This window comes from Danio rerio, chromosome 24 (assembly GCF_052040795.2).
Source record: "Danio rerio strain M-AB ecotype USA chromosome 24, GRCz13ab, whole genome shotgun sequence".
Taxonomy (NCBI): domain Eukaryota; kingdom Metazoa; phylum Chordata; class Actinopteri; order Cypriniformes; family Danionidae; genus Danio; species Danio rerio.
The window spans coordinates 31,975,684-32,000,799 of record NC_141044.1 but is presented as its reverse complement, the minus strand read 5'-3'; the positions used below and the strand labels follow the sequence as shown (position 1 = coordinate 32,000,799).

At 36.1% G+C, this 25,116-nt stretch overlaps 2 protein-coding genes and 1 long non-coding RNA gene across 12 annotated transcripts in view; 1 reads left to right on the top strand and 2 right to left on the bottom strand.

The window, feature by feature from the left end:
* LOC137490644 (uncharacterized) overlaps nt 1-17,644 on the bottom strand; it is a 127,322-nt gene extending 109,678 nt beyond the window's left edge. The window contains exons 1-4 of one of the 5 annotated variants that reach the window (XR_015525078.2): nt 17,567-17,644; nt 16,188-16,263; nt 14,023-14,104; nt 13,045-13,184 (exon numbers count right to left, since the gene is read on the bottom strand). This is a non-coding gene — a long non-coding RNA (uncharacterized LOC137490644). Of the gene's footprint in view, nt 1-13,044; nt 13,185-14,022; nt 14,105-16,187; nt 16,264-17,566 lie in introns of those variants that run through there. The other 4 variants (XR_015525079.2, XR_015525077.2, XR_015525080.2 and 1 more) reach the window with 4 other exon arrangements.
* Nucleotides 13,113-23,313, top strand: tecrl2a (trans-2,3-enoyl-CoA reductase-like 2a). Of its 3 annotated transcripts, XM_087309744.1 has the most exons (13): nt 13,116-13,213; nt 17,108-17,158; nt 17,236-17,287; nt 18,088-18,132; nt 19,398-19,501; nt 19,576-19,691; nt 19,796-19,901; nt 20,098-20,170; nt 20,247-20,290; nt 21,318-21,375; nt 21,454-21,542; nt 21,611-21,656; nt 21,771-23,313. In XM_087309744.1, the coding sequence occupies exons 1-13, from the start codon at nt 13,190-13,192 to the stop codon at nt 21,896-21,898; spliced, it is 936 nt and encodes a 311-aa protein (XP_087165870.1). In that variant the 5' UTR covers nt 13,116-13,189; the 3' UTR covers nt 21,899-23,313. The 3 variants fall into 3 exon arrangements, with proteins under 3 accessions (XP_087165869.1, XP_087165870.1, XP_087165868.1); XM_087309743.1 differs by lacking the exon at nt 17,236-17,287 and having other exon boundaries at nt 13,113-13,213; XM_087309742.1 differs by lacking the exons at nt 13,116-13,213; nt 17,108-17,158; nt 17,236-17,287 and adding an exon at nt 17,742-17,916.
* abca4a (ATP binding cassette subfamily A member 4a) overlaps nt 22,337-25,116 on the bottom strand; it is an 88,940-nt gene continuing 86,160 nt past the window's right edge. For 3 of the 4 annotated variants that reach the window (XM_087308933.1, XM_087308934.1, XM_087308935.1), the window contains one exon: nt 22,337-23,660. In XM_087308933.1, coding sequence (XP_087165059.1) covers nt 23,544-23,660 — 117 coding nt within the window. In that variant the 3' untranslated portion in view covers nt 22,337-23,543. 4 annotated transcript variants of the gene reach the window in all.

Sequence of the window (25,116 nt, the reverse complement as noted above, 5' to 3'; positions counted from 1 at the left end):
ATGTTCTAGAATGGCCATCCCAGTTCTTGAACATCCTCGAAAATGGATCTATTTGAAAAGGGCCTTTCACACTCAGCCCCCATCAAACCTGACTGAAGTGGAGAAGTTTTTCAAAGAAGAATGGTTTAAAATGCCTTTAGCAAGAATTCAGGGACTTATCCTTGACTATAAGAAGTGTCTACAGGCTTATATTACAGCAAAACATGGCAGTAGAAAAGATTGATGTAATTACTCTATTGGAATACCCTAATTTATGCACCTGTGTGTTTTTGTTAAGACTTAAATTGCATCGCTTCTGTTGATTAAATACATGTTATGTCAGAACTGAAATGTTGCTTTTTCCCTAGGGTATAACATATCCAAATGAAATTGATGCTTTGAAAGGCCAGCAGGCTATGGCTTGCATTTATGAAAATTATCAGAGGTGGCCAAACTTTTGCATAAAACTGTATTAGTGCTGCACAATATATCATTTTAGCATCAATATCGCAATATGCACGTCCAAAATAGTCACATTGCAGGATCTGGAATGTTAGGTTTAAATGTCGAGATTACTGTATATTTGACCAGGAGGCCCAGTTTTAAACATGATATTTGTGGAGTCACTCCAGAATTGAACTATAACGGAGTGAAGGTTTATCATTCGCATATATTAAGACCAGTAACATTGTAAGCATTCAGGCACAATAAATTGTCCATTTCTATGTTTCTTAAATATTTATTTTTATCAAATTATTTACTTTACTACAATGAAGACTACAAAGTGTTTTTACGTTTGATTATTCAATTTCTAAACATGAAAGTTGTTAGACTCCCCATAAAGTACTGAAAATATGACTTTTATCTTCGCTCTATTGTATAAATCTATGCTTTTATACTGTTTATTTTATGTGTGATTCCCTCCCATACAGAATTATCCCAATCAATCTAAATTAATTAATTCTATCCAAAACTATTCAAGCTATCTGGTGAAATTGTATTAATGTCGCACAAAATACTGCAGGATAACAAAATTACTCAATGTCATATTTCTTCCAATATCATGTAGCCCTAATATTGACCTTATTCTAAAATGGGGAAGTGCGCATGTTTTCGCGATTGTCTTAGAACTTCCGTTTCAGTCGCCTATGGGAGAAATGACAAGGAATAATAAACGGCAAAAAACGGTCAAACTACTTGCTCTACAAACAAATGTTTGCATCACTATACAGACCAAGTAGAATAATATAACAAGAAAATATCAGTTTGCAACATCAAACAGCGAAACGAGCAGTTTTTAATGTCTAAAAATGAATGGAAGTGAATGAGACCGGAAGTCTCGTGCCAAAAAGATTCAAATGGCAGCGCCCCCTCGTCTGCGGAGAATAAGGTCAATACCATATTATTTAATAAAGATTTGAAAGTTTGACTAAGCATGGCTTCTTCCCCTCACTGTATTAAACGAGTCGAAGGTGTGTTAGAGGTGATTAATCCGTGACTTAAGCCAGTAAACAACCACCCAATAAGCAGACTGTTGTTTTTTTGTTGTTGTTTTTTTTACTTGGGCTTGGCATTCCTCTCACCACTGATTAGCAGAGGCAAGTTCAGCTGAGGTTATTTTCTTATATCTCTCTCTTTCAGCATACAGCTCTGGCGGTTCCCCACCTCCACTGAGCTGAGAGAGTCTGGACTTCATCCAGATATTCAATATGCCAGGAGCAATGATGTACTCTGACATAGCAGGTGTGGAAGAGCTCTCGGTCTCTCTTGCTTTGAGTGAGGGATCCTGCCATGCTGTTAATAAGAGCTTGACTGTCATGGTTGACCAAGCTGGAACAAGCAATGACTTCATCATAAAACAGTGAGCGGGGACTGGCCGAGCCTCAGAAAATGGGCCACGAAGAGAAATGGATCACGATGCTTTCAGCTCTCGCTGTTCAAAAATATGAATGAAACCAGGCTTGTAAACATCAGGCAGAATAGCAAGCATGTGCACATCAGAGTGCTCAGATCACTGGCTTTGGTAGAAAAGCCTGGTTGAACATAAAGAATTGATGTGTATTGTTGACTTATTTGGCCAGCTAAATAACAAGTGCTGGGATGTTTTACTCATAATATGGATCAACTCAATGCTGGGATGAAAATTTTAACTTTAAAATTGAATTAACATTTTACCCTGTTAATTTCTTACTGTACCGAGCATTTTGTAGTAAATTTTTTTTTGTAAAAAATGTATGGATGTTTTACGACATCCATACATTATTTACACACATACACTATGTACAATCTAGCCTACCCAATTCACTTATACTGTACCACATGTTTTTAGACTTGTGGGGGAAACTGAAGCACCCAGAGGAAACCCATGCCAACACGGGAAGAACATTCAAACTCCACAGAAACAGCAACTGACCCAGCCGAGGCTCGAATCAGCGACCTTCTTGCTGTAAGACGAGATAGCTAACCACTGGGTCACCGAGGCACCCCACTATTTTGTGATGGAATTTTTATTTATTTTTTTCATATATTTAAAGTAATCGTATTGTGGATATGACTGTCAATAAAGTTTTATTTATTGTGGCTGAAATACATTTGTTTGTGACAGAAGAATACGTTAAAAAACATAGGTTTCACCTGGTGGCTGTTTTTAATATCATGCCTAAAAAAGTTTTGTGATATCAACTTCAAATTAGGAACATAATGTGGTTTGACATGTCAGAAATAGGTTGTTTAAATTTCAATAATTGTTTAGGAACATACACCAATGCTAGATTGCGTTATAAAACAAATAAAACCCAACATAGTTTTTTTTTTATTATTTAAAACATTTTTTGTATATATTTAATCTTATATATTTTAATAAAATCCGTTAATAGAGGATTATAAATAAATGAGTTCTGTATTGTTTTGTTCTCAATAAATACTCTAATTGTAAATATATTATATCTTTAATTTAAAATTACATTGCAACAATTATTGTTTTTAGAATAGATATACAGATTTTTGTATTATTTAATTACATGCAAATAGCTACATATATAGCATATATATTGATTCATTTTCTCTTCGGCTTAGTCCCTTTATTAATCAGGGGTCTGCACAGCAAAAGAACTGCCAACTTACCCAACTTATGTTTTACGCAGCGGATGCGCTTTCAGCCGCAACCCAACACTGGGAAACACCCATGCACTTTTGTATTCACACATATAGACCACAGCCATTTTAGCTTTTTCAATTCACCTATAGCGCATGTCTTTGGACTGTGGGGGAAACCGGAGCACCGGAGGAAACCCGGAGCAAGGGAGGAAACACAGGGAGAACATACAAACTCCACACAGAAATGCCAACTGAACCAGCTGGGGCTCAAACTAGCGACCTTCTTGCAGTAAGGTAATCGTGCTACCCACTGTGTCACCGTGATGCCCCTAGCATGCATATATATGTGCACAAGTTGAAGCTTAACATTTATAGTCAGAAATATATACCTTATATGGCATTAATACAGTTAAATCAAACAAACAATCTAACCAAAACACATGAGTATGAATCAACACATTTACAAACACCATTTTAGAAAATGGCAGGTTTTGGAGAAAAATGTCTTTTTAAAAAAGTGTCAGTTTATGCTAGATAAACTTAGATTAAACCCATTAGAAACCATTTTTCCCTATAGAACAAGCTTGAAATCTTCATTATACTGATGTGGAGTAAAAAAAAAAAAAATAGTTGATCAAAATGAATCATATGCTTATCAGTCATAAATGCATATTATCCAAAAAACTTCTTTGCATGCAATTAATGCAATGATCGTCTAACCATGCTTTGGCTTCTCTGCTTGCTTTATTTCTGAAGGGCACTCTATCTAAAGTTTGCCTTTACATGTAAATTTTTTGTTTATAATTCTAAATTGCTAGAGGGCTCACTGACACCACAAAGTTTGATTATCCACTATAGGTGCAAAGAGATTTGATGGCTCTCTTAACTGCAAATGCACGTAACAGCAGCTCTTTTAGAGCACTTCTGGCATTGCTTTTGCTCCAGCACAGAGGTACTGCTGAAGACCCTGGCCATTTTTTCATCCTCTTCCTGTGGGGTATATGCCTGCATGTAAACGCTAATGGCCACACAGTGCACCCAACTGTCACCCACCCCTGTTTTATCGTACTGCGACTCAGTCGCCTCCGGCAATAAATCTGATCGCCACCAAAACACCAACAGCAATCTACACATTTCACAAAGCTGGATGCCTCGGTGCAGCGCTCGACTGCTCGCTTTGCATGCAAATGCAGGTGAACAGAAGAAGGTGGGGCGTCCAGAGAGGACCGCAGGTTTTTCCATTGCTCAGCACGCTCACGAAAGGACCAAATGCCTGTGAGCACTCATATGTGAAGACAGACGCGAATGATTGGGAAAGATTCAGGAGTTTAAACACAAGGTGTGCGGGCTGAGTAATTGGGTAATAAATCACCGGAAGTCTGGCTGATGCAAGTTACTGAAATAAGAAGTCGCTTTAGAGGCAAATGATTCATAAAAGTTGCAAGATTCTTTTTAACTGGGCAGAATTTGGGGTTTTTGTCAGATAAAGATAGGAGGTCGGGTTGTGTTGCAGGTCTTTTTGTGTTAACAGAAACACAAGACTTGCCATTGTGGCGACTCACAGATGGAGACATCAACGTGGCTTTGTTAAATGAGACATACTGAATACATTTGTTTACACAGACTCTAAATATGAAATTCAATTCTTTAACAACAGAATTTTTCAGCCAAATGTGGGAACAAAACATCAGTTGGACGGGCAAAGAATACATTTATTTCCGAGCATGAAAATAAGGAGCGCTGGAGGGATTTCCCTGCTGTGCCAGCCGACTAACATTAATTTACAAATTAAGTTAAGTCCCATGGTATAATGAAGGGAAAGTGGTGTGAAGCACAATGGTTGCTTTTAGTGCCACATCAGCACATTTTTATTCACAACGATCTTGGTGACATTAAGATGAGGCAGCAATTAGCCTTCTTCAGACCCTCCATGAAAATTTAATTTAGCGCTCCATCCACTGCGGCCAAAATGCACCTACCAGGAAACACTCAGCACCTCAGATATATATGGATTTTCTCTAATGAGCCATCTTAAACGGCACAATGGAAAGCAGACAGATGGTGAAAGAAGCAAATGAACAGGTGTTGGTAAGCTCGCATTAAGCCTGTATGAATTCAGGCAAAATGATTAGAGAAGTGAAAGTAAATTCTGACACTTCATTAGCCTCGAGTTTGAAATATCAAAGATATCAGAACAGAGTGAGAGAAAACAAACATCTAGCTAAAATCAAAGGGGATTTCAAAGAACATGAAGACTGCTTATGTATATGCAACAAAGCCTTGGGCTACAAACACCACCATCATATATCGTAAATATCACAAATTATGCCAAAAGCAGCAGCACCATAACACATGGTTAAAACAAAGTAACAAAGAATATAACAGATGGCAGTGTGCCTTTTTTTATTCATGAACCTTCAGGGAAATGGTCTTTCCATATGCCAAATACAGCTATTATTCAAAACAATGAAATTAATTACTGAAATTGCTCAAATTAAAATGTCTGTTTTTCAAAATCACTTATATTACATGCTTTAAACTTAGATTAAGCTAATGGTTTTGATTAGATTGTAGGATTATTAAGTTTTCTATTATTCAAATGGTCGGCACAGGTTTTTTTTTCATTTAGACAGTTTGAACTAGTGAAATTTCTGGCATGAAACTCTGCGCTTGCAGGCTGACAGGTGGTGCAGGAGATGCACCTCGGCATCATTATATGCTGTTTAAATTTAGTGATGGGAAGTTCGAATCATTTTACTGACCAAGACCTTTGATTTTCGTTCATTGAAACATTATTAAAATGTTACGAGTTGCGTCCAAACTCAAATAAAACTACACCAAACATTGATCGCACTACAAACAAGCCATAACAAAAATGCTATAATAAAGAGAAATGAATCGTTTATTTGTTTACCTGGTCTTTTGTCTAGGACAGTGGTTCTCAAAGTGGGGGTCGCGGGGCAATGAAGGGGGGGGTTGCCTGGTGATTTCCAAAAATCTATTTATTGTTATTAAACCATAAGAATTAACATATTTTATCCATAACTATACTGAAAATAAAAATAGTCGTTTATAGTTACTATATACTATATAGTTACTATAGTAGCTTATAGTTACTAGTTCTATTGGATTGCGACCCCTGGGGTAATTACATTATATTAAAGGCAGCAATAGCGTCAGATGCATTTTGATTTTATAACATCAGGTTATACTTTCTGGCACATTTAAAGCACTGACACAAATTTAATTGGTGTGTCTGCGTCATTGCATGCAAGGTTTCTGTATTTATAACCACCTCAGAGGATATTGGGAGTCGTGAGTCACTAGCATTGTTATTTTGGGGGTCGCGGGCTGAAAAGTTTGGGAACCCCTGGTCTAGGAGTATGTTAGCTCACCTCTTTTGACAGGTCTTCAAATTTGCGTGTTTTTTTCACGTCACACTGACAGTCCCATATAAGCTAAACCAAGTCTGAGCTGTAAGGAGCCATGATGATTAGTTCACCTTCGTGTCTTCTGGTTTTTGAGACATTGGTTCATCATGTGACACCATGCAAAGAGAGATGACTCAAACCGAGGACTCAAGAAATGAACAAATCTTTTTTCCAGCTCTAAATGCACATGATTGGCTTCTATCTTTCACGTGATGAACGAAGGACTCAAACCGAAGACTTGAAAGATAAACAGATCAAATCTTTTTCCGGCTTTAAATGCATATGATTGGCTTCTGTCTTTCACATGATGAACAAACAACTCAAACACAACAGAAGACTAGAAAAAGGAACTAATATTCTACTCCACCTGCACAAATGTGCGCATGCACAAATGAACAAATCACTTCCTGAGAGGACTCATCGTTCTCGAAATATACAAAAGGTTGTTAAAATTAAACTAATCGTTCAAGAACGACCCATTATTTATGCTGCGGCACGGTTACGAAGACCCTCCTCCACCCGAGCTCCACCTGTGTTTACATGTATATTATATGTTTCCAGCAGTAGCATGTTATATTCTTAGATAGCATGTCAGTGTATATACTGGCAGTAGCAGGTATACTTGCTCTGCCATAATAATCAAAGCAGCAGCAGCATAGCAGATCTATAATGCCAAGACCAAATACATCAACATTGCCATATACATATTCATTACTGTATTAAATCCCGTTCATGACAGAAACAACATTTTAGTTAAATTTTTTGGCCTTTTTTGCTGTTCATTTACACAACAACCGCAGTTTGGGCATTGAATGAGTTTTAAGTTTTAAAAAGAGGTGATATCATATATGGTACTTTACATGTTCATTCTATTGACCTCAGTCTTTACGTACGAGCAGGCGCAGCCATCGGAATCATTTTGGCCCGAGACTTCTGGGCTAATTAACTTCCATTGATCGTCAGCTTTTTTTAACTTTAAATAAAATAATTATTTTTTTTTTATATAATTCTACTTTTTATGTTTAGTCATGGACACATTGGTTTGTAGAGTCGTTTGACCACTTTCTTTCATTTATTATTCCAAGTCATTTTTCCCATAGGAAACTGAATAGGAAGTTTTAAAAGAATCACAAAAACGAGCGCACTTCTACATTACAGAATCGGTCACGGCTTGTCAAAGTAATTTACAACCAAATTAAGGCCCAAACCCATTTCTGCTTTAGTACCCCTACCCTTCAAAATTTACCTCTAAGAATTGAGGCACCACCTGCAAAGTCATCTTATGTCATCACAATCTCTAGTTTCATATGAGATCGACGATGGCGACTGCTGTAGTTATTCCAGTTGCGTATTTATCTATGTTCATTTTTTATATTTATCTTGAGGAAATCAAGGAAATTTATCTGAAGGCAATAATATCATGTTATCATAACGATATAAAGTGGCAATAAGCTCGTAACTATACTGTGCATTAACACCATGACCATATTAATATGTAAATACACAAAAACAATATTAACATTGCAGGAAAAAGTAAAAAGGTCATCCCAGGCACTAGACTTTTTTTACAGTTTAATCGAGTGTCATCGAGTGTCAGATGTGAAAGTTTGTTGTGGGACTTTTATACAGGAGGTATTAGTATGTTTTAGCAGTTTTTATTTTAGCATTCTTTTAAAGCATGACGGTAAAACATGAACGCGATTGTGAATTTATTAAAATTTATGCTTGTTTGTTGTAAAAATTATAATGACAAAAAATACTAATTTGTGCATCTCCTGACTTCCATGCGGAGCCATGCTGTCGCTGTAGATGGTGTATTTTGATATATATTCATATCACTTGTTTTCGAGTGTGGTCCAGAAGTGTCATCGAGTGTCAGATGTGAAATTTTGTTGTGGGACTTTTACACAGGAGGTATTAGTATGTATCAGTGGTTTTTATTTTAGTTTTTTTTAAAGCATGACGGTAAAACATGAACGCGCTTGTGAATTTATTAAAATTTATGCTTGTTTGTTGTAAAAAATTATAATGACAAAAAAATACTAATTTGTGCATCTCCTGACTTCCATGCGGAGCCATGCTGTCACTGTAGATGGTGTATTTTGATATATATTCAAATCACTTGGTTTCGAGTGTGGTCCAAAAAAAATCTGTTTCGAGGGCTATCTAGTCTATCCCCTACATCTTCACGCTAATGAGAATTGGGACACCCTTACCACTTCACGATGAACGTGCAAAGCGAGGAGTAAGGAGAAGGGCTAAGGTGTAGAATTGGGATTGGGCCTAAGACTGCACACAGGCAAACAAAATTTCTTTACAAGTTAACATCACCAGCTTCTGGTATAACATGAATAATACAGCATTTTTCCTATTTTTATTTTTCTGTGTCTGAGACCTTTTCCCCATTTTAGTATCTACAATTCTAAAGTCAAAACTAATTCCTAGCTAAGTTGGCAACTAAGAGTGTCAGTGCTTTGAAATGCAAATCTGATAATATGCAGCAAAAACTGAGAGAAGAAAAAAAAACATATTTAAGATGCAGCCCAGGTAGGCATGTGGGTTCAAGGATAGAACTGCTGACTGCTGTGGGCTGAAATCATAATGAAAACAAAATAATGGATTAATTGAACAAACCTTAAATCAAAGACATGTAATCATACACTCAAAACACTTTCAGAAAGCCTTCGTCAGAGTTCTTCCACAGAGGAAGGACCCAAGGGTTCAGGGTTTAGCTGATTAGCACAACTCAACTGGCCCCCATTGACGATGGCATAATTACACCATCTAGCATAAATGTAAAACGAACAAACTATCCTTACATCAGATGCATAAACTGGTGCGGAGATTAAATTAAATGATAGCTAGCTTTTATTTACATATATTAGATCAGCATATCTTCAGAGGGCCAGTTTATCCACCAAGTTGGTCAGGGTAGACTATATACAGTTGAAGTCACAATTATTAGCCCTCTTTTGATTTTTTTCTTTTTTAAATATTTCCCAAATGATGTTTGACAGAGCAAGGAAAATTTCACAGTATGTCTGATAATATTTTTTCTTGTAGAAAAAGTCTTGTTTGTTTTATTTCGGCTAGAATAAAAGCAGTTTTGAATTTTTTAAAAACTATTTTTGGGACAAAATTATTAGCCCCTTTAAACTTTTTTTTTTTTTTTTTTGATAGTCTACAGAACAAAGCATCGTTATAGAATAACTTGCCTAATTACCCTAACCTGCCTATGTCACCTTATTAACCTAGTTAAGCCTTTAAATGTCACTTTAAGCTGTATAGAAGTGTCCTGAAAAATATCAAGTAAAATACTATTTACTGTCATCATGGCAAAGATAAAAAAAATTCAGTTATTAGAAATAGGTTTTTTAAAATATTATGCTTAGAAATGTGCTGAAACAATCTTCCCTCCATAAAACAGAAATTGGAGAAAAAAAATAAACAGGGGGGCTAATAATCCTGACTTCAACTGTACATACCCTTCCCCAATCACGTTTATGTCAGCATTTAAGCAAGATTACAGCGCCCTCTCGTGGCAGATTTAATAAGCACTCCATGATGTTGACCAGAGTGATAAAAGATCTTTTCCTGTTTGTCTCATAAATTCACTAATACGTTCATATTTTACAGCACATGTCAGTGAGACACTTACGCAGTTGTAGCACAGCCTTTTATCTAATAAACACTCTCTGGGCTGTACTTGTGGACTCATTTCGCCCTTGAACACTGAATAGGAACACTCTGTCAGCTGACTTCCAGTTCACTTTCCCTGAAGTGGCCTAAGTGCCTTTGGCAATTCAGAGAGTCTCTTCAACTGAATTTCACATCTCAGTGGCAGCCGGTTCAGGGATTCTGAAAGGGGGCTTCTCTTTGTGGCTGAGAAACTACAGACAGGAAAAAGATGAAAAATAGAAATGCCCATCATGACAGGACACCCTGTCTGCACTATTAAAAATAAAGATTCCAAAGGTTTTTTTTGTAGTGATTCTATATAAGAAATCTATATCTTTCAGAAAAAGTTCAACTTAATACAATCTGTCAATCTATATATCTATATATTGCCAGCTGAACTTTTGGTTTCTTTACAATGGCACATATACTGTCATGGACACTGAACGTGGTCAGAACAGCAGATATGCGAGCTCTCTGAAGTGGTGGCAGCTTCTGAATACATGCTTTGCACTCTAAGTTTGCTGGGCTGAGACCAAGGCCCTTTGCCTCTGCACTGCACACGAACAAAGAGTCAAGCTTCAATCACCATGTCTAAACCACTTGACGTGACCAGACACACCTCACAACAAAGACAAAAAATGCTTCAGATGTGAAACGCGTGAAAAAACCTGATGAAATGCAACATAACGAACATGGAAATAAACAAATATTGAAAACAAATAAGGCTGTGCAATTTGGGGAAAATATCTAATTGCAATTTTTTATGACAGATATTGCGATTTCGATTTGATTTGCGATTTAATTTTGTAGTCAAGCTTCAGCTCAATAATCTGTATCATAGCTTCTTACAGCTAAAATGCAGTAAGTTAAAAAAAGCAAATGAAAAGACATTAACTAACTTCAAAATCTATTCAAATTTGTTTAGAAATATTTAAAAAAAATGAAACAATAATTTTACACACTTTTACTTTTAGTAAGTGACGGCGTTAGTTTTCTTCTGGTGCCTTCGTGATGTTTCTTCATATGGTGTAACAGCTGCAAACAACTTTGAAATTGCACTTTCCTATTGCTAGCTACTAGATTGAGTGACACTGGCAATACTTTTAGTTGACTTTTTAGCCTGTGGTGCTTTTTTAAGTGCTGGTTGTTGTATTTTGTCATGCTGTGGCAACAATTCTACAATACCTCTTACAAATTACCTGGTGTCTTCGAAACCAAAATATTCCCTGTCATGCTGTATTTCTTTGATATGAATTCTTCTATTAATGCTTCTGAAGTGGCAGACGCCATCATCCCACTGGTCCACGCTTTACTATTGGTTTATTTTATTGTGGGCTTTCTGCATAGTTCGGTCATACAATTCTGATTGGGCAAAACAATAGTGTGCTCACTCATTTAGCTAGTAAGACTGTCACACACAGACGGCAGTCATGCATTTGCTCTGGGTGGGGGAATTTATATAATACATATATTTTTCATATCGCTGCCTCTTGCGATTAGCTAATGTAATTGCAACGTTTAGAATAGCAATTACGATTTGATTTCGATTAATCGCACAGCCATAATAACAAATGCAACAAAGTTTGTCAGTTCTTACCCTTTTGGAAATGTTCATATTTTACAAGTTGAATGTTTCTCAACACACCATTGTGGCATTTTTGGACAAATCAGTGCATTTTTGTATAAAGTTTTTTGCGTGTAAATGCTGCCAAAATAGCCAGGATACAGAACACATCCATCCATCTACCTATCTTTCTTTCTCTTCCTCCGCCTGTGGTCCATGTGGTAATACAATTTCATCCTTTTGACTTATTTGCTTTCTCTCTCTCTCTTTTTAATCAAGTTTAATATGATTTCTCAGTGGGTGTTGGCAGAAGACTCCACTGGAACTTGTGGTCAATCATAAATTAGATTTTTTTTTATTATTATTTCTGCATTTATATATCGTATGGTTTCGAATTCCTAATTGATTTCAATGATTAATTTAGAAAATCCACTGATTGCTTTTCAAAAGTCCATAACAGAAACAAACCTAGATTATTAGCTGCAAAGCACACACTTGACCTAAAACTCCACGGATAATACCCTTGATAAAAAAGCACTCCTGGTTTACGTAAAATTGACATTTAGAGATCATATTACCATACTAATGATGCTCCCTTTTAATTATTCATCACATTTTCATTACTTAGTCTTCAAAAAAAGTCTTAAATTAACCTTAATAAAAACCCTGAACTTGAATAATTTATAAACTAACATCACTAGCTACTGATCCAGTTCGCATAATACAGCACTTTTCATGGATCTGTGTGAACGGATTCATCTTTCCTTTGGATTTTATGAAAGGTATGGAAACTTTATTTTAATGGTCCATATGAGTAATACTAGACTGTCTGCTTAATATCTATTGATACTGCTCCTTCAACAGACATTTAACTGACTATAAGAAACTTTGCAAGAACAAGTCAACTTACACTTACCTAAACCCCAACACTAACCCCATTATAATCTAATGAGAATTAGGTGACATGTAGATGCTATGTAACAAAAGGGCCATCAAAATAAAGTGTGACCAAAAGTATACCTTAGTACTTAGAACATATAATCAATGAATGGATCGATTACTATTCATGTTATTATTAATTAAAATGATTTTATCTTTCATGATTAATTTGTTTATTTATTCATTCATCTCAAACTTTAGCAGAAATCCTCCATTCACATCAGACAAACATTCTGGGGCCTGCAGTCACATCAAGGACAAGATTGTAGACCATGACAGGTTTCAGAAGCACATGTCCTCTTCAGACAGAAAAGGCATGAGATTAAAGGGAAGAAAATAAAAGCAGAGGCAGAAGGAGGAGGCGAGTGTGGGAGGGGAGATGGAGAGCGAGGGAGGGAGGAGGGTTGGAATGGAGATTTAACACTGCCATTGCCACAAGGAAAGACGAAGCTGCTTGTCCAACTCTGAAGAACCTTCCTTTAATTTAAGCAAGGGCCCTGGAATGAGCAGAACAATATTTTTTGAGGTAAGACATCAAGTTAATTTAATTTCAAGTTAAATAAAGCCTTGAACTGGAAAATCGGCAGTCTCAAGAACTACGAATTGGTTCTAAAGTCTAATAATGCTTCTAAAAAGTGGAGATGATTTACTTTGTGGGTTTACTTAAATATACTTTGGAGTTAATTCTGTTGACATTTGACAATGCGATTTAATCTGGTACCATTTTTTGACATATTATACATTTAAATAAACTAAATATAAAACTTTTAATGTGGGTAGTTGCTAGGCAGTTCCAACTGAGTTTTGAATTGGTTTATTGAATCCATGACTTAACAATAGATATGAGTGACTGTAAATGTTAAATATTAAAGGTAAATATAATGCTGAATGCCAAGCTAATTAACAACTATTAAAAAAAAATTCTGATCACAATCCTCAATTCTTACAATCGGGTGTCGTAGTGTTAGATCAAATTTGCTGTACAGTGGTTTGCTTTAGTTTTACGCATGCTGAACATAAGCAAGTCGCTATAATTCAGCAAATAACCGACAGGCCTGTCATCTGGTGGATTAATAGCCCTCTCAGGCATTTTCATTGCCGGCTGTAACACCACCAGAGACAGTGGTATTGATTAACACACACTCTATATAATAAACAACTTTAAAATCAAATCTTCAAACAATTCAACATTTAAATGTAATGCTCAACTGTTTCCATCAGTATGAAGTCAGCAAAGAATGAAAGGTTATATAAGCCTGAAAGCTTTCAGCGTGGATACACATATATGGCTTGTTTCATACCTGGTAAAATCGTCATAATTACTCTTGTACTTACAGTAGTTGGGGGAAGGGTTTAAGGACGTCCTGTCAATAGCACTCAGAAATCCACAGAGTGCTTTATTGATTGCTCTGTCTGACTGAAAACAGGACAATTTTACTGCATGGTCTTTAAATTTGTGTATTACAGAAAGAGTCACATACTTCTAAACGGGCTCAAAGAAAATTTCAAACTACATGTACATGGGTCAAAGGCAGTCTGGTGTCTGCATCAAAACAACACACTCATAAAAGTGACTTTATGTTCATAGAATGTAGGGCTGCACAAATCGTTTCAGCATCGATATCACAAAGTGCTCATCCGCAATAGTCACAACGCAAAGATATGCAATGTCCATTCTCTAACTTATAATTGACCAGGATCTACAAAGTTGTATTTCATCACTGTACTTACATAGAATTTATATGGATTTTTTTCTTAGAATATTTGTTTTGTTTATATTGCAAATATGTACATTTCACAGTGAAAAGCATGTGCTCAAGATAGACCCGGCTGGCCCACATAAGCTAATATGATCTTCCAACCAAAGGATTCCAAGTATATATATATATATATATATATATATATATATATATATATATATATATATATATATCCTCATTTCCTTCCTCATGGTCCTAGCTGGGCCATCTGGTACTTCTGTGCGGAGTTTGCATGTTCTCCCCATGTCTGCGTTTTGCATTGTTATTATTCAATTTCTGCACCTGAATAATGTTAGACTGCCTAGAAAACCATCTTCTGAAACGATATTCATATCGCAATATTTATCGCAGAAAAATAAAATATCACAATATAAGACTTTTCCAATACCATGCAGCCCTAATATATTGTATAAGCAAACTGTGATACTTAATTGTCAAAAACTTGAAACTTTAAGGAAATATTTTGGTCCATTTGAGGAAAACAGCTCATATATCAAACATACATGTAATGAAGTATTTTGAAAATGTAAAAATGCAGATTGTTTTCTGTTAGGGTTGGGTTTAGGGGTAGAGTAGGGGGATACCCAGCAGGCACACAATATCATAAGACTTAATATTACTGTAGGTTAAATTTAGGTTGTGATGTCAGGTGACCAAAATTCAGTGTCCAGTCAGCGCCCAAGGCAATGTCATTTTGATGTCCAATAACAACGTCAAATGACGTTGATATTGGGTTGATTTTAGGTTGTGTTGAAAAGTGACCAAAATTCTACATCGAGCTAACATCCAACCAACGTCATATTGATGTCAAACACTGACATTTATTCGTCAGGTTTGGCAACTAAAATCCAACATCTGATAGATATCATAATGGTAGTGTCCACACAATGTCAACAGGGTACATACAAAAATCAGAGAGTGAAATTTAATACTTCGTAAGACCTTTTTAAGACTCTTTCCATATATTTTAAGACCTCATAACTTTAGATTTCAACTGGTAACATGGGTGACATTTTAACTCAGTATATTTACTAAATACTGATTGTAAGAAACTAATCTTAAATTAAAACGTTATTCATATACTAAATATAAATTTTAGAAATAATGTGTTACCTTGGTTAAAGTCAAAGCTAACAGGACTTTGCCGATTTTTATAAACTGCATATCACCCCAATATTCATAGATTAAATTCAGGCAAACTTACATACAACGATACATTGTACAATTGAAAATTTATGAAATTGAATACTTTGTAAAATAGAATTTAAGATTTTTTAAAAACTTTTTAAGGGCCTTAAATAAAAAAAATTGATTTATTAACTTTTAATACTTTTTAAGACCATGCAGACACCCTGGTCAAGCTGCAGCATCAATACACATTGAAATTTGGTTGTTTTTAGGTTGGGAACGAGGTTAGACACTGTCTGACCTCAACACTATTTTCATTTCCACCCAAAATGCAATGTTCCCACGATATTGAGGTACAATGTCAATCTGACACCATGTTGATGTTCTATGCCGGCTGGGATTACAGTGTACAGTTTTTAGAGTATAAAAATCATTACATCTGTAGGAAGTCTTTATATAGACAGCTGTACAAGTGTGTGTGTGTGTGTGTGTGTGTGTGTGTGTGTGTGTGTGTGTGTGTGTGTGTGTGTGTGTAATAAAAATTATACAAAAATGTATGGTATGTATAGATGTGTGGATGGATGGACAGAAATGATATAATTTATTACTTACAAAATTAAACTGCTCAATCTTTAAATGACCAAGATGTCTTTACAGGAGAGACTCAAGCAGTCTTTTAAACAAACACCTGCCAAAAAGAAGCATAAGAGTTTAGAAAGGTTCCTGCTAAATTTAGACAAGCACCATCAAGAGTTAGTGTGCTTAAATAATGCTCGCAGGCATCTCCATCTGCAAAGTAATGGTAACCACTCCATTGGGATTCTTCCTTTAAGTTAAGCATTAGGCTAATCGCATGTGTCCATTAGAAGATTATTACACTAGCCAGTATTAGAGCAGTTTCATGGTGACAGCTCTGCTGAGCTCTACAATATGTAGTGCTTTCAACGCAAATTGCAGCAGGCTCAGTGCGTACTTGTAGATCAGCACTGACACCTTTTAATTAAGACTAAAAAGATCCCTGCACTGCAAAAAAAGATGCATCCATAGAATCCAGAGCTCTGCCTGGAAGGATCAATAATGAGATCCAGTGTTTGTTTTGAGATGATTGATGAAGCAAATACAATGAACTAAACTGGGCCAGATCTGTCAAAACAGAAGCTCTAAACAATACAATCGGATTCTGCGATACATTTGGAAAATTGTCAGAATGAAACCCCTTTAAATTTTCACTTCACAGACATCTTTCATCAACTTTCATCAAAGAGAATTTTGCAAATTACTCCTTAAACTCTCCTTAGATTCATTTTAACGGCTGATATGTGGAAAAAGATATTATGTTGTCAGTTGTGTGAAACATCTTAGAAGAGAATTCTGGGAAGATGCAATGAGCAGCTTTACCCTGAGGCCAGCCAGACCTTCACTAAATTAACTTGATTTGTGTTGATTGGATTAAAAAAAAAAGTGTGTTGGCTTCGTGGTGTCTGTGCCATGCAGCAATTGATCCAGCTGAAATGATGACTCTAATCTTCCAGGTTGAAATTCTAGACTCAAAAACCAAAGAACAGCTCTGTTTTCTTGACAAGGTAAGCAGATTTTTATAGCCTACAATCAATGACTGCTGAGCTCAGCTAAACTTATTTTTCTATTATTATTATTGCAGGTTGAACCCCATTCAAGCATTGGTGACATTAAGAGCTTGTTTCATAAGTCATGTAGGTTTTACTTCACCTTGGCTTCTGTTATTGTTATGTTATCTGGTCAGTCATGAAGTCTAGCTAGGTCAGATTTTGTTGTAACGTTAATGACTGTAACGTTATATTTGTCAAGCTGAACAAACATTAACTGACCGAATAAACTGACTGAACATTAAATGCTGATTATAATTCAAACGTGTTTTGTGTCTGTAAATTATCGTTAAGGCTTTTGCTAAACAACCGACATAGCAACAAGATGAACACTGCAAGTACAATCATTTTAAGTAAAAGAATTACCTGAGTCACACGATGTCACCGTTTGAATGAAGAGGTGTGCGCGGGCTGTATGCTAAACACACGAGAAAAACATGAGAGAACCGCTAGTGTCTGTTTACACTTTCTATTGGTTGGAAATACATCAAACTAGTCCTCTATTCGGTCCCTGATTGGTTGCAGTTTCCCGGAAATAGTTGCTGTGGGTATTTGACCATTGACCTATGTTAAGCTTATTATAATTATAACTAACATTATTGTTGACTTGTTATTAAATTTTAATGTCGAACAGGATTGTTATTAATCTTTTAATAATCTGTTATTGTTTATCATAACTATTAGGCTTGCTTTTGTGTGTCTATACATAATTTTTGGTTAGTAGTTTTTATTAGTTCAGGTGGAGACAATTTTATTTAGAATAAATTGTGATTTATGCGAAGAAAATATAGTAATACTTTAGTCTTTTGTTATTCTGCAGTGTAGCTAGATGTTGTTGTTTTTTATATACAAGTATGTACTGTATCACTTTTCTTTCTTACCGACAGATCCAAAATGGTATCCAGCAAGACAAGCCCTGAGGCTCGACCCCAGTGAGTATGAGTAACTAATTTTATCTCCTTATAAATATACTGTATGTTTGTTAACATTCCTTAGGATAACCCCCCAATCTTTAAATAGTCTGCTACCCTGACCAGAAGTGAATAATTAACAACAAAAACAATAGTCCATTAATTAAATATTAACATATTTTAAATTTCGAATAGGAAGACTTTATGAAAGACATGGTGGCTCAGTGGTTAGCACTGTCACCTCACAGCAAGAAGGTCGCTGGTTCGGGTACCGACTGGGTCAGTTGGCATTTGTGTGGGGTATTTTACAAGTTCTCCCCATGTTCGCATGGGTTTCCCCCCACAGTTGTGCTGTATAAGTGAATTGTATAAACTAAATTGACCAGTTTATGTGTGTGAATGAGTGTGTATTTATGTGTGTATGTATGATTGCCAGTACTGCGTTGCAGCTGGAAGAGCATTCGCTGTGTAAAACATAAGCTGGATAAGTTGGTGGTTCATTCCGCTGTGGCATCCCCTGATGATTAAAGGGACTAAGCTGAGGGAAAATGAATGAACGAGACTTTATCAAAGGGCATTCATTGTGCTGCCAGATATCTCTTGTGATCGAAATTGCTCTCTGCAACTTTTAACTGGAATCTGTAATTTTTTAGCACAAATTTACCCATTAAACAATTAAAAATATACATATATTAATGGAATCAGATGGATTACAAATGGTTACCAGTCTACAAACCTTTAAAAGTCTTTCATATACCTTCAAAGATTTTAAAGGTTTAACAGTTAATGTTAAATATGCCATTGTTACATTTTTTTCTTAAGGGGAAAATGAATAACGTTTTCTCTTCCAGAACCAGACCGTTGTGCTACACAAAGAGGGTGGAATTCTGTCATATTTATCGCTACTTTAACAGCAATTTCAGTACAGCTGCAATATATATCCTTAGTTCTGTTTCCTTAGAGATAACCAAGAAAATATGTGAGTAAATACGGAATCAGAAAAATCTTTCATCTGCTCAGTTTCCACCAATTGCTAATGCCACACACTAAATTGAGGAATATTATTAATCTATGCCATTCTGATAAAGGCAGTTTAGTAGACAGAATGTTACACAAACATTGATCTCAGATTATACTATATGTGGAGCCGAATTTCTCAGCTTTCAGAATGCAAAATAAGTGCTACCTGTTGTATTCTGCATGATTGCAGAAATTCAAAACCTACACTTACCTAAAACCATAACACTGCCTGTAACGAATCAATTTCTGTGCTTACTTTGTTTTAGAAAATAAAGCACTCAGAGATGATGACATCCTGCAGAATCTGCCTGCTGGGACCTCAGTGACCATGTATTTCAGAGACCTTGGTCCACAACTTGGATGGACAATGGTAAAAATGGATTTGTTAAATAAAATTCTGACTGTATCGAACATACAATCACTAAAAATGTCAATCCTCTGCAGGTTTTTCTGGCAGAGTACATAGGACCTCTTCTGATATACCTCCTCTTCTACGTTCGTGTCCCATACATCTATAACCACAAATACACCTTTACCTCCAGCACCCATCCTGTGGTCAGGTACATTATTTGAAAGCATTACCTTTTGAAGAAATCAGTCATATGCATTTTGAATGACATGAAGAAGAGCACTATAATTGACACAATATTCCTTATCTCTTTAGTTTGGCTTGCGCTTGTCACTCGTTCCACTATATCAAGAGGCTATTTGAAACAATATTTGTACATCGGTTTTCTCATGGCACAATGCCTCTCAGAGCCATTGTAAGAGTGAGTATTTGGTCACTGGTTTCATTTGCTAACAATATTAATAAAAAAAATAAGTTGTGAAATCTGTCATGCTTGTCTACTTTTGGAAGACATTAATAAGCGTTTAATACAGTTTATACATTTGCGGAGCCATTTCTGAATCAAGCTGTATAGGATTCTGATTGTGTTCAATTTTCTGATGATTTGTGCTTCACAGAATTGTGTTTATTACTGGGGTTTTGCAGCTTGGTTAGCATACTACATCAACCATCCCCTCTACACACCTCCATGTGAGTACCAGAAGAGTCAAACTACTTTAGTAATCGATTAAATGTAATGTATTGCATTTATTGCTATGCTTTACAGCATATGGAGAGATACAGGTCAATTATGCGCTCATTATCTTTGTGGTAAGTAATGTTTGTTTACTAAAGTCAGCATGAAATCAAAATGTACTCTTTTATTTTTATGTGTATAGTAGTGCTTGTTAAAAAAAAACATGTATTTGTCTTTCCTTCCTTCGGCTTACTTCCGCCAACTATTCTGACAAATATTTTACATAGTGGATGCCCTTGGCGTATTTGTGCAGTTCATTATTTTGTGAAGATTCATTTGCGCTCTTAGTCTTTAATCAAATACATCACCTTCCCTCATCCCTTGAAACTACTTAACTTCACTTGGTCATTTTGAATACCTTTGGGGCGGGACTATCAGTCCTTTTGGGGTGGGGCTATCAGTGTGTGTGCTGTCTCTGACCTGCTTTCGTCCATTCGTCAATCTTCCTCACTTTTGTTAGCAACACCCATCTTTCAATTATCCAATCGGTCATCAAAGAACGAAATAATGCACATGTCTTCATTTTTGGACCGTTTCAATTAAATATATGTCACAAAACCTCCATTTTATGATGACTTTAAACACTATTGATGCTTTCCAAACATATATTGCCCTGCGATGGGCACTTTGGAGTGAAAACAATCATGGCCACCATGTTCAAGTGTTGTTCCAAACAAAAGATTTAAAATCTGGAGACTTTGAAGGGCCCCTCAGAAGTTGTACAACACTTTAGACCTCCATGATCCTTTGCAAAGGGACGCTGTTTGATGTCGAACAGCATGTTTTATTCAGAGGGGCTCAACCCCATGCACTAATCCCTTCGAAGCTGTCACTCCAGAATAGATATACTGTAGGTATGGTCATCCAAAAATCTGGTACCACCATGAAAACTGAATATAAAAATAAATAAACTACATTGGTATATTTGTCAAGTATTACCAAAGGTGTACCTGATAAAGTGGTTGGTGACAGCATATTCAATAATACTACACACAATCTTATATGTGCTTGCAAAAAGGAGCTTTATAATCTCAAATGATTAACAACCTTTAAATAATAAAGGTAATTAAACAAACTTGATGTATATTGTTTGTTTTCCAGTTGTGTGAGGCAGGTAATTTCTCCATCCACTGGTCATTGAACAGTTTAAAATGTGAAGGTAAATGCAATATATTCAATATCTATAGAGATAAAGCTCAAGATACTCATGTATGATGCAAATGTTTTTGGTTAAAAGGTTCAAAATGTCGGAGGTTCCCACATCCATCCAAAAACCCTTTCACGTGGCTCTTTTTCTTTGTATCATGCCCCAACTACACATATGAGGTAACCATATTGCTATAATCAAATAAAGTTTACAGTACTTGAACTCTCACTTTTTTTTTTTCCATTAGGTGGGTGCTTGGGTGGGACTGTCCATTATGACCCAGTGTGTTCCAGGTAAACATCGCCTATCATAAAGCTGTCAGCTTTATTTAACATACACTGAGCTAGACTTTTAATATTTTATTATATATGAATTGATGTTGATTCTTTTGTATTGCTTTTTTTCAGTTGCTCTCTTCACATTTGTTGGATTCATTCAAATGACTATCTGGGCTAAAGGAAAACATCAAATTTACGTCAGAGAGTTTAAGGACTATCCAAACCTCCGCATGTCTATCCTGCCATTTATTCTCTAATTCTTACATATCTATGATAAATATCCAACATTTTATGATTTTGGCTTAGAGAGCAAGGATGGCATCCAAACAGCTGCATGTAAATGAAGTTAATTTATGAAAGGATTATGAAAGCTAAATCCTTTTTTTTAGCAATATCCCAGCGTTCATCACAACATCAGTTGCAAGTTGATGTGACAGTTGATTGATTACACTGGTACGCCACTTAAGATTATAAATAAGTAGATTAAATATACTTATTTACTACTTACATGCAGCATAAAGTATTCTACCTCTATTAACCAGAAAGCATATAGAGAGATTACATCAGGGAATTTTTATGAAAATACTGATTGTTTGGAACAAATAAAAATGTGAAATCTGGTTGTTTAACCATAATGAATGTATCTAGACTATATTGACAATTGTAATGTTACTTCATTAATTCTTGACAAGGTGCAAAGTTGCAAATTGCACAGATTTAATGATATTATTTTGGAACTTTTTACACAAAAAAATAAGATAAAGAAAAATCTACTTTCTACAATCCATTTCCTTACCAATCCATGGCAAACATTTCTAGTAAAAAAACTAGAAAACTGAACATATAACCATTCCTTCACACGGGGCTTCAGCGTCAACGCTTGATGGAGGGCGTGTCTGAAGTTGTGGCTTAAGCGATCGTCATAGCAGCATCAGCCAATGAATTTAGAAATTCCCAACTTTTGCAGCAACTGTGAAAGATGTGGTCTCTCTAAAACGGTATCCCATATATTAATTGAATGTACATAAGTAATCCACGCAAATCATTTTTTGAAGGATTAGGAGAGCTAAATACAGTCAATTTTTCCTTAAAAGATATTTTAGAGGGCCGAGATAAAAAGGTAAATAAAGAGACTTTTAGATAGTTTATTGAAATAGATTTAATGGATAGTATATAATAATTTTCTCCATTTATTTTATAAAAATGTTCTCCCCTCTCTTTAATAGTAAACCCCTGTAGTATCCCCTTACTAATCCCTCAAGATGTCTAACCAAGTTGAGCTCCATACTCCAATTCAGTAGTTGGCGGAAAATGCACCTAAAGTTGGTTTACCGACCACTAAATAAACCTCCAGATAAAGAACTTCTGCAGTGAGCAACGCTGGCAATGCTTGATGTCACCCATTCAAAGTGAATGGTAAGTGTTGACGCTAATGCCCCATGTAAATGGGCCGCAACATTAGTTCAATTTAAACTTCTGTTTGTGTGTTACAGTTTTCAGGAATTTTCAAAGCTGTAACTTGCAATGTGTTATAATGCAATATGCACTTTCAATAGTAATAGCCTATGCAATATAATCTATTGCACCATTTGATTTGTTTTAAAAACAAAATATTTTGTAAAAAAAGTTGTATTGACAATAAAGTGCTACAAAAATTCATAAGACTATTCATAAAAGAGTCCATCTTTGTCTGTATTTTGTTGTGGTATTAGTTGCATTCTATTTTTTTAAGAAAAGGCCAAGCATATATGGCGCGCGAAGCTGTTGCTTCGTAAACAATCAGAAGTCTCACACAGAGTTTCGTAAAGAACAAAAAAAAAATCATCTCTTTTTTTATGACTCTTTTGTGTGCCCCAGTCAGATGACTCCAATTGACCTGCTCAAATGATCGTCTTCAAGCTTTCAGGCTTTCGTTTTCACTGGAAAGACTCTGACGTCCCGCCGGGCACCGGCTGCCCTCGGGTGCAACACAACGGCATCATCTTCTCCGGATTGGTGCTTGGCGAAATTCACAAATACCTACAGGGAGTGAAAGAAAGAGAGCGAGACTACATAAGAAGCCAAAAATGCCCTCGTTCCAGTGCATTTGTCAAATGCAGGCATAGAAGCAAATGGTGGTGGTCAAAAGATGGATGGATGCTCATGGCAGTTTCCTGACCCTGAACTGGGCTATTCTATTCTGTGCTGGTCTAGTTTAGGACATTTTCTCTCAGGAGAGAAGCGCCATCAAAATACTGCTAGACCTGTAATAGACAGCACCATTTTTGACCACTTAAAGGGAGTTATAAATTGTTCAAGCTTAAAGTGAGTTCACCCCTAAAAATGCGTTATTTAACAACCCCTGTGTTGTTTGACCTACTTTATTTTTTGGACCAGAAAAGTAGAAGTTTCAAGAAGTACTGCTTGTGCTCTTCCGTGTAATGGCAGTAAATAGCAACCAAAACTGTATTTTTTAAACAAAGAGAAATAACCCCAGGGAACATGCCATATATTCCCATCCATAATTCCATGAATTTATACTAATAAGTAATTATACTACTTACATATCTATAGGATTTTTAAATATACATTTAATATATTATTTAATGAACATCATGACCTTCACCATTTGTCTCTGCAGATATGCACATTCTTCACCGTTAACAAACTAATTGAGTTCTTTTTTCTCTCTGAAAAATCACATGTGCATGCAGTAAGTATTGACAGCCTTTGCCGTGAAGCTCTAAATTGAGCTCAGGTACATTATATTTCCAGTAATCCTTCTTGAGATGTTTCTGCAGCTTAATTGGAGTTCACCTGTGGTAAATTCAGTTGCTTGAACATGATTTTAAAAGACTTTTAATTGAAAGATTTTAATTGTCTATATAAGGTCCCAGGGTTGACAGTGCATGTCGAAAACACAAACCAAGCATGAAGACAAAGGAATTGTCTGTAGACCTCCAAGACAGGATTGCCTCGAGGCACACGGCTGAGGAAAGTTACAGAAAAATTTCTGCTGCTCTGAAAGTTCCAATGAGCACAATGACCTCTAAGCTGAGTGATCTGGGAGAAGGGTCAAGGAGGTGCTCAATAACCTGATGGTCACTAGGTCTGAGCTCCAGAGTTCTTCTGTGGAGAGAGGAGAACATTACAGAAGGACAACCATCTGTGCAGCAATGCACCAATCAAGCCTGTATGGTAGCGTGGCTAGACGGAAACCAATACTTAGTAAAGGGTACATAGCAGTCCGCCTGGAATTCCCAAAACGCAACTGAAAAAAATTCTCTGGTCTGATGAGACTAAAATTGAACTCTTTGGAGTAAACGCCAGGAGTTATGTTTGAAGAAAACCAGGCATCACTCATCACCAGGCTAATACCATCCCTACAGTGAAGCATGGTGGTGGCAGCATCATGCTGTGGGGATGTTTTTCAGCAGCAGAAGCTGGAAGACTAGTCAGGATAGAGGGAAAGATGAATGCTGCAATGTACAGACAC

Excerpts from the sequence above, each read along its gene's own strand:
- tecrl2a (XM_087309744.1), top strand. The coding sequence starts at position 13,190 with ATGAGCAGAACAATATTTTTTGAG. Across the intron at positions 17,159-17,235 it reads AGCTCTGTTTTCTTGACAAG|GTTGAACCCCATTCAAGCAT; the intron begins GTAAGCAGATTT and ends TTATTATTGCAG. Across the intron at positions 21,543-21,610 it reads GCCCCAACTACACATATGAG|GTGGGTGCTTGGGTGGGACT; the intron begins GTAACCATATTG and ends TTTTTCCATTAG.